Source organism: Alosa sapidissima, chromosome 11, assembly GCF_018492685.1.
Source record: "Alosa sapidissima isolate fAloSap1 chromosome 11, fAloSap1.pri, whole genome shotgun sequence".
NCBI classification, from domain to species: Eukaryota; Metazoa; Chordata; class Actinopteri; order Clupeiformes; family Clupeidae; genus Alosa; species Alosa sapidissima.
In genome coordinates this window covers 30,344,114-30,354,113 of record NC_055967.1, presented here as the reverse complement: position 1 = coordinate 30,354,113, position 10,000 = coordinate 30,344,114, and the positions used below count along the sequence as shown (strand labels likewise).

The 10,000-nt window shown below is 42.0% G+C and overlaps 1 protein-coding gene across 1 annotated transcript in view; it reads left to right on the top strand.

Annotated features, from left to right (window-relative positions):
- The window catches only part of ldlrad3 (low density lipoprotein receptor class A domain containing 3), a 74,647-nt gene that overhangs the window by 44,034 nt on the left and 20,613 nt on the right, over positions 1-10,000 (top strand). Inside the window, exons 3-4 of the mRNA XM_042111125.1 lie at positions 2,710-2,835; positions 7,064-7,198. Coding sequence (XP_041967059.1) covers positions 2,710-2,835; positions 7,064-7,198 — 261 coding nt within the window. The remainder of the gene's footprint in view (positions 1-2,709; positions 2,836-7,063; positions 7,199-10,000) is intronic.

The following is a 10,000-nucleotide window of genomic DNA, read 5'->3' as shown; positions in this document are numbered from 1 at the left end:
TTTATGCTGTGAGTCCGTGGGCCAATGTCACATCTCTGTGTGTCACTCCAATTATTGAGTCCCATGTTATTCTGTTGTGTTGAAACATTAATTGGTTTGGACATAACAGTGGCCTTCTACACCTAGCTTACTGCTTTAAATTCATAACTTGCTGTGAATTTGAATTTTCATTTGATGGAGGGCTGAACACAAACAAAACATGCCTCTGTGGCAAACAGACCATAATCTGTTTTTATTATTAACATTTTGTTCATTATCATCAGAACGAATAGATGAAAATAACAAATTAGGCGTACTGTAAGTGTGTGTGTGTGTGAGTGTGAGCACGATAGGGATGTGTTCATCCTGGAAGTAGGTTGCTGTTTTGATTCATGTCTAGAGGAGGCTTACTTAACAAAGCTAGTAAAATACCACCCTCTTGTACAGCAAATAACTGGCCTTGGCTACAAATGTCAATATCTGGTACTTATCTTTGGCAGCCTGGGCCACGTGCATAGGCTTGTCATTAGGGGTCTTAGGATAGTTGGTTTTACAAATGCAAGGGCAAAGCAAATTGCCAAATACTGTTCAATATCCTCCATTATTGGAAGTCGCCATATATGGAGAAGAAGGTGTTGTGTGTATCCATAAATCTGCTGTTTGAGATTGTCATCAGACATCATTGGTGGATCATGCCTTAGCAATGCTCTGTATCTGTAATATTTATGTCCTTATGTACATTTATTATGAATTGTGGACATAAATAAAGTAGTTAAAATGTGTGTGTGTGTGTGTGTGTGTAGAATAATTCAAAGTATGTGTGAGCATTGAACAGCAACTGTTTTTATTTTTGCAGTTGATTATGTGTGCATTTGTTGCCACAGGGGTGTGTGAGTGTGTGTGTGTGTGTGTGTGTGTGTGTGTGTGTGTGTGTGTGTGTGTAGAATAATTCAAAGTATGTGTGAGCATTGAACAGCAACTGTTTTTATTTGTGCAGTTGATTATGTGTGCATTTGTTGCCACAGGTGTGTGTGTGTGTGTGTGTGTGTGTGTGTGTGTGTGTGTGTGTGTGTGTGTGCATGTGTAATGTTTTCTGAAAATACTCTGCTCTTCATGATATGACTTCAATACGTGTCCTTATTATACAGTATGTAGGTTATTGTGTGTGTGTGTGTGTGTGTGTGTGTGTGTGTGTGTGTGTGTGTGTGTGTGTGTGTGTGTGTGTGTGAGCGCACTGAGCTGCAGTTGGAGGCTAGTGTTAATGGGAGCAGTAATGGAGACAGGTTGGAGCAGGGCTGATTTATTGAGGATGCAGCTCCTCAATCTGGGTGCCTTTAATTGATGTAGCTTTTCCAGTCAGCTTCAGATAGTGCTGAGGGATCTGTACTGCCTCTTCCTCCTGCACTGTCTACCCCCACATTCACATTCTCTCCCCTTCTCACACTGTCTCATTCTCTTATACATACCCCCCCCCCCCCACACACACACACAAACACACACACACTCTCTCTCACTTACACACACACACACACCTGCACACACACACACACACACACACACACACACACACACACACACACACACACACACTTCCACTTAGGCTTTGCAGATCTGTCTTACTTATCTTACTGTGACCACTTTAATTGAAGCAGCTATGTGTGCAGCCTGCATAATCAGCAGTACTTTGGTGTTCAGCATGCAGCACCAGCTCCTAAACGCCTACACTGACACACACACACACACACACACACACACACACACACACACAACCCTCCTTCTTGTCCACCCGCTGCCTGCTTTGTTGTCCACCATAAAAACAAGAGAAAAAAAGACAACCTGATTTCTACGTGCACAGAAACAGATGCCAAGAAACACCCCTGCGAGGCACTGTTCAGCACCCTGCAAGTTTTTATTTTTATTTTATAGTCTGAAAACTATTCCCTCTCTCTCTCTCTCTCTCTCTCTCTCTCTCTCTCTCTCTCTCTCTCTCTCTCTCTCTCTCTCTCACTCACTCATTCACGCCTGGTGTTCATGCACTCATGCACCTTTCCATACAGTATATCATAAACACATCTGCATTAGGGTGGACTACTGTAAGTTCCCTCCTCACTCTGTGGCATCCTTCTGTTCCTCCTGTGTTGCGTCTTTCTTCCATATTCAGCAGTGCAATCTCTCCATTTTTCCATTCCTCTCCACCCCTCCCTCATCACCAGCTCAAAAAAACAGTTTTTTTGGACAACGAAAAGGCTGTTCGAACAAGGACGAACCTTTTTTTTTCTGGGCAGCAATGATGGACAACATTTTGCAGTGGAACGTCAGCAGCAGACACAAAGAGTAGTTGAGGATGCTAATGCCATGGGGATGACAACACATATGTGTTTTAGAGAGCGCTTACTAATAGCGTTTTACTATTATGTTGCCCTCAAAACTGTCCCGCTCTTCTTATCCCAATTAAAACAGCTCAATCATGAGTGGTGTGCGGGTTTACCATTCTTATTTATGAATATTGAGTGTGTTGTGTCATTTATTTTCCTATTTTGGGGTGAGCTATTTTCCTGTATGTGCTATTTCATGTGTAATGGTACTGTATGAAGGTTCAAATAAAATAAGTTAATCTCTGTCTCTTTCTCTCTGTCTCCCTTTCTCTCTGTCTCTTTCTCACTGCCTCCCTTTCTCTCTCTGTCCCTTTCTCTCTGCCTCCCTCTGTTCCTCCTCTCTCTCCCCCCACAGCTAAGGTGAGGTCCAAATGTGCGCCCACCTTCTTTGCTTGTGCTAACGGGATGCACTGCATCATCGGACGCTTCCGCTGTAACGGCTTCAACGATTGCCCTGATGGCAGCGACGAGGAGAACTGCAGTGAGTAGACACACAGCCTCTCCCCCCACCCCCCCTCTCTCTCTCTTTCTCTCTCTTTCTTTCTCTCATTCAAATTCAAGTTGCTTTATTAGCATGACTGTATGGGAACAGTGTTGCCAAAGCTATTGTTGATAGTAACAAACAATAACATATAATAACATACATTAAAGAAAAGATAAAGAATAGAACTACAGTAGAAAAATTTAATTTCGAGGAAATTACCAGTGCATGAAAATGCAAAACATACTGTATATTAACATAAAATGCAAAACATGGACAGAGGAAACAGAAGGCATGAGTCATAGTTGATAACAATTGACAGTTGAAATGGCTGAACAGTTAAATAGTTGAGTAGTTTAAATACTTAAGTTATTGAATAGTGAATTATTGTAGTGAGGACATTTATTTTGAAACATTTGTGGACAGAGGAAATAGTTGAACAGAATCTGTAGTCTTAAGAGAGCCAGATTGTATGCTTAAAGCCTGAGACAGAGTATATAGTTTAATGGGTGGATGAGTGAGAGAGAGGAAGAGAGAAGAGAGGGAATAGTTTTCAGGCTAGTTGAAAATATAAAAATAAAAACTTGCAGGTTTGAAGAGGATGAATGGATAGAAAGTTGGATGGAATGTGCCTTATATCCTTGTAGAATGGAGAGACACAGAGAGAGGCTAGAGTTGGCCTAGTTGAGCAGAAAGCAGTTGATACAGGTGCAATCAGTTTAACTGGGTCTTTGATGGGGCCTAGTTAAGCAGCTGGAAGTTGATACAGGTGCAAATCAAGTTAATTAATTCTTTATTTATCACAGACACTAGTACAATGTCCATAGCAGAGAATAAAAATCAGACAGAATAAATATATCTAAAAACAAGAAGACAAAAGACAAGAAAACAAGACAAAACAACCCATCAAGACAACAAAACAAAACATCAAGACAACAAGACAAAACCAACCATCAAACATATAGGCATTCTCTCCAATGCCTCCTAAGCTTAGAGTAGTACCTCAAGGAGCTCTTGGCTGGGTTCACTAGAGCTTCAATAATACTGTTGTGTGAGAGATCCAGGCGGCACATGAATTTGTACATTAAATTTCTAAGGACTGCCTCACAGGTTGGCACATTGGAGAAGACAAACAAGTAGCTGGCACTAAACCATCTAGGTAGCTGCATCAGCAATCTCATAGTGTCATTGTAGGCAACTTTAAGCTTCTGCAAGCTGCTTTTCTTATATCTACACCAAAGATGAGCAGTATACATAGGTGTACAAAAGGCTTTAAACAAAGAGCATTTGACATTAGAAGAGCACATACTGAACTTGCGTAGTAACATGTTAGCCTGGGCATATAATTTGCAGCATTGACAATATATATCTTGATCATCACTAAGATCATCTGAGATTATATGACCAAGATACTTTACTTCTTTACACACCACAAGTGGGCTATTACACAGATAGAAAACAGGGAAAGTCAATTTTTTTATCCGCTCTGCTTCTAACTATCATGACATTGCTCTTTTTTGCATTAAATTTAATGTCATACTCAAGGCCATATTGTGTGCATACCTTAAGTAGTTGCTGCAAGCCAGCACTGCATGGACTAACAATGGCCAAATCGTCTGCATACACAAGATGGTTAATGAGAGAGCTACCAACGAGGCAGCCAGTAGTACACAAACTCAGTTGGATTGACAAATCATTCATGTATACATTAAATAAAGCCGGGGATAATAATCCCCCTTGACGGACACCATTTGATACATAAAATGGGGAGGATATTCCACAGCCCCATTTGACCCTCATTGTCTGGTGACTGTACCAGTATACTAGGATCCTGATAATGACCTTTGGTACCCCTCTTTGAAGTAATTTAATAAATAATTTTCCATGGTTGACCCTATCAAACGCCTTAGAGGCATCTAAAAAACACATAAATACGGTTGAATTCTGATCCACATATTTTGCAACCATTTCCTTTAAAGCAAATATACACATATCTGTGCCATGTTCCCTTTTAAAGCCAAACTGATTATGTGATGTTAGTAGAAAGGTATCAAGCCTGGTAATGAGGACGCGTTCCAAAACTTTGGATGGAATACTAGAAAGCGCTATTGGTCTGTAGTTGTCAATGCTATTCAGTTTCCCGGCTTTATCTTTTAGGACTGGAACGAGCAATATGGAGAGAAGTGAATCAGGTAGCACCCCATGGATAAGGAGCCCAGTAAAGCACATTGATAATAAAGGACAGAGTTTCTGACTCCCATACTTCAAGTGTTCTGCATAGATATGATCCATGCCACACGCCTTGTTAATTAGCCCATTGTGATGTCATAGTGCCAATGCAAATTCTATGGGGAAAAATAAGCTTGTTTTTTGTTAATATCTCAAAAAGTATAAAGTTTACAAAAGTGAAAAATACATTCCTCAAGTGTCCTTTTCAATACCTACGTTACAAAGTTTGAACGAGGTTTCTACGTTAAACAGTTGAAGCTGAATTAGACACAGAAATTTGGTGGGAAGAAGAAGAAGAAGAAGAAGAAGAAGACAGAACAGTGCATTAGTGTGGGGGTGAAAATAAAGGAGCTAGAATTAGAACAGTAAAAAAGAAGAGTGATAATAGGATGATGGTCTCTCTCTCTCTCTTTTTCTCTCTCTCTTCTCTCTCTACAGTATCACCCTACAGCCTGAAGTCTATCATCCTTCCTCTCACCTGTTTGTATACAAATAATCTAACTTGTAGTTATCTGGCTCATCAGATAGATGAACTGTTTGCTGTTGGAGTTTCTAAAGGCCGATGCGCACTGGCGGCGACATTCGCGTCTATGGATTTCATTTGACGCTCAAGAGATTTTCTAAACTTTGCCATTGACGCGCGGGCTTTGCACTTTACACAATCGTTGCAGCTCTGCACAGTGTTCAAAGCATTTACACAAAACAACCGGAACAAGTCGGCTTAGCTATTACCTTCCACTGACCTTGATAGACATAGCTTCCAAAGTTTTGTATGTAATTCTGAACTTTCTGCCCGTTTTGAAAATCTCTTTATCTCTTAATCTCTTTCCATCTCTCTTTTCTCTCTCTCTCTTTTCTCTCTCTCTATCTCTGCCCACCTCTCTCTTTCTTGCTCTGATGCCCGGAGCTTTTTAAAAGGCAGATCTGTGTGCAGATCGAGCGTTGTCGCCGTGCTTGGGCTGTGGAGCCCGATGTTTGAAAAATCTAATCTAAGCGTTTAAGTGGAGCTGCAGTGCGCCGTGCTGTGCTTCAGACCGCTGCTCTCTCCCACTCTGTGTAATTGGCTGGATTCGCTCACAAGATAATTCTTTCTCTTATGCCTTTTATTACTCGAGACCTTACAAAAAAATACCCGCCCATATTGGATCGCTTCAGCCTGGTTTGTCCTTTCAACTGAATGCAAGATGTACGAGTGACTAAATCCAATATGTTTGTCCTCTGTAGGGTCTTCGTTTATATTTATCTCACGTCTTCTAACGGAAAGTTTAATTTGTTTTTGAAATGCAGCACAATGTAATTGAAAGTGCGGAGCAATATTTACAACGTGAAGAATTTCTTCATTTAATGGCTCAGTCTTGTGCGCTGTTAATGTCCTCGCAGATTGCTACAGATATGTAAGATGTTTAAATGTATTAAACATCACTGGAGAAAAAAACATTCAACCTATTACCTTTCTGCTTTTCTGCCTCTCTCTCTATCTCTCTATCTCTCTCTCTCTCTTTTTCTCTCTCTCTTTCTCTCGCGCTACCTCTTGTGTGGATGGCCTATTACTTTTGAGCAGTGATAGCTTGTGCTACTAAAAATGAGGTTGGACCTGATGCTTGTATCTAATCCAAAATGCTTTATTGATATGAGAACTATGAATAAATGGGCATAACACAAATAACTGAAGGGAAAAAAGTATTCTCTCTTTATTTCATACACATATCCACACATGCACACACACACACACACACACACAGACACACACGCACACACACACACACACACAGACACACACGCACACACATACACAAATTAAGTGATGTTCTATTGGCATGAATGATGCTTTATTGTTTCCAATAAACATTTTGTACTGTAAGACTTACTGTTTCTCTCTCCTGTCTCCCTATCTCTCTCCCTCTCTCCCTCTCTCTCTCTCCTTCTCTCTCTCTCTCTCCCTCTCTCCTTCTCTCCCTCTCTCCCTCTCTCTCTCTCCCTCTCTCTCTCTCTTTCCCAGCTGGAAATCCTCTGTTGTGTTCAGCCGCACGGTTTCACTGTCGGAATGGCCGCTGTGTAGACCGCAGTTTTCTCTGTAATGGAGAAAACAACTGCCATGACAACACAGATGAAGAAAACTGCCTGACCACTGAACGTATGTGACAGTACACTCACACACACACACACACACACACACACACACACACACACACACACACACACACACACACACACAATCATGCGCACACAAACATAAACACACACATACTCTATGCCAGGGGTCGGCTAGTAAATTTGGGCGTGGGACAGTTTTTTTACTCAGCCAATACAGTAGATGGCGGGCCAGAGGATAGGCTAATGTTTAAACACCGCTTCGGTGGATGACCTGTTAGTCAACAGGCATCTACACAGAGAATGGATAAAAATATCTCCTTAACCGTGGATGGCCCCAATGATGGTCTACTTGAATAATTACATGCTCTTGATTAACTCTGTTTTATGTCCCCTTTCAATATTGTGATTAGTAACTGTAGTATTATTACTATAATACTACAGTATATATATATATATATATATATATATATATATATATACAGTAAATAGTATAATTTTGGCAATGATAGACTGTTTAACACAGAGCCTTGTTTATTTTAGGCCTAATTAGGCTACTACTTTGGATAGTCTATCTTACTTTTATTCTTAAATACTTGGTTGACCCACCTCCTGACATGACAATTTTACTATGCCTATTGTTTTCCTACAATAAACAGTAGTGAGTGAGGAGTGAACTACAGATATGAGTTGGGAGAAAATGTCTTGATCAAAAAGTCTAAAGCAGGAAGTTTTACTGCGAAAGTAGAGCCTATAAAAAGGATTGGAAAGACTAGTTTGCGTTCATCTTAGCCGGTTTCACAGATGCAAAGCCCGTGTGTCTGATCTGCAATGACGCTGTCGCTGTTTGACAGGACGGCACTAAAAGACGAAGCGGCATCTCCAGACAGAGGCACGGAAGCGCAACATGCGCTGGGCTGGCAGAGGATCAGGGATCAAAAAAATAGTGCGTCTGGTGTTATTTCTCATATTTGTTTAAGCACACATGGTCTGATTGGTAAATATGCTATTTGTAAATTATTTAAAGAAATCGTTCGGACTACAAGAATAATCAGGCGGGCCAAATAATATTGCTGGTGGGCCAGCTTTGGTCCGCGGGCTGCCTGTTGCCTTGCCGACCCATGCTCTACACACAAACACACTCACACACATACTGTGTGCACACACTCACCCACACATGTGCACACAGTCATGCGAACATGCTCTTTTCATGTACTTTCAGTGCCAAAAATACTACCCCCCCCCCCTACACTACAGTACCTATCTACATCCTGCTGCAATTTCATGATGCACACTACACTCTGTATAGAAACACACACACTCACACACACACACACACACACACACACACACACACACACACACACACACACACACACACACCACACACACACTGCAGCATAAACAGCCAAACACACATCTCACACATGGTAAAAGTAGTGTCTCATGAGAGTTAGACTTGGCTGTGACGGTGAGGGTTGGGGCTGAGGGGTGTAGGTGCTGAGGTGACTTGGTGAGTGGTTTGAAGGCACGCTGCCTCCACACAGAGACGAGCTGGAGGGGTGAGGGTGGAGGTGTTGGGGTTGGGGTGTAGGGTTGGGGTGTAGGTGCTGAGGTGACTTGGTGAGTGGTTTGAAGGCACGCTGCCTCCACACAGAGACGAGCTGGAGGTGACTGATAAGACTCACACTATCATCCGCAACCCACTGAACCTCAACTCCTGTGTGTGACTTCAATTTCTCTCTCTCTCTCTCTCTCTCTTTCTTTTTCTCTCTCTCTTCTCTGGTCCTCCCTTTACCTCTTTGTTGTTTATCTCTCTCTCCTCAGGCTTCTCCTCCCAATACTCTGCCTCTTCTTTTCCTCTCTCTCTCTTTCTCTCTCCCTCTCTCACACATACTCTCTCTACCTGAAGGCTCTTATCGGGGCTGTCCTCCACTCCTCCACACCCTCTGCCTGTTGCTATGGGAGCCTGCTTGGAGCTGACAGGTGCCCTGATGCTGTTTTCGAGAGAGAGTTGACACAGAGAGAGAGAGAGAATGTGTGTATGTGTGTGTGTGTATGTGTGTGTGTGTGTGTGTGTGTGTGTGTGTGTGTGTGTGTGTTGTGGAGAGGGTGGGGTGTATGACCGTGCGTTGATCCCACCTACACTTCTTTTGATGGATTTGGCTGTTTTTCGGGGATCGGGGGGGTAAAAAAGTGGGAATTTTGTAAACAGCTACACATTCCAATCTGATGTAATACTGACGAAAAATATGAGAGGTGAGGTCATGTGACTGTGTGTGTGTGTGTGTGTGTGTGTGTGTGTGTGTGTGTGTGTGTGTGTGTGTGTGTGTGTGTGTGAGAGAGAGAGAGAGAGAGAGAGAAAGAGGGAGAGTGAGAGAAACTTGAATTTCCATGTTTGTGTGTGTGCATATATTTACATGCTCATGAGTTTGTGTGTAGGTGGTTGAAGGATTGGTATGAAACAAACTACAAGGGAGACCATGAAAGAGTGTGAAAGAGAGAGAGAGAGAGAGAGAGAGAGAGAGAGATACAAAAGCATCAGAAGACCAAAGAGAGAAGAGAATATTAGATACTGACACCCAGCCTGTGGCAGCATGTGGTAGCATGTGAACTCACTTAACCTCCAATCTTAATACTGAACTAGCAGGTGGTCTTTCATTGTGTCTCGCCATTAAAAGAATGGACCTAATAATTGAAAATGTTTTCAAAAGGCTTTAAACACACACACACACACACACACACACACAGACAACACTAAATAATTAATGTCCCCTACAAAAAAACAAGCACACGCACACACACACACACACACACAACACACACTCTTTCTCTCTCTCTCCCT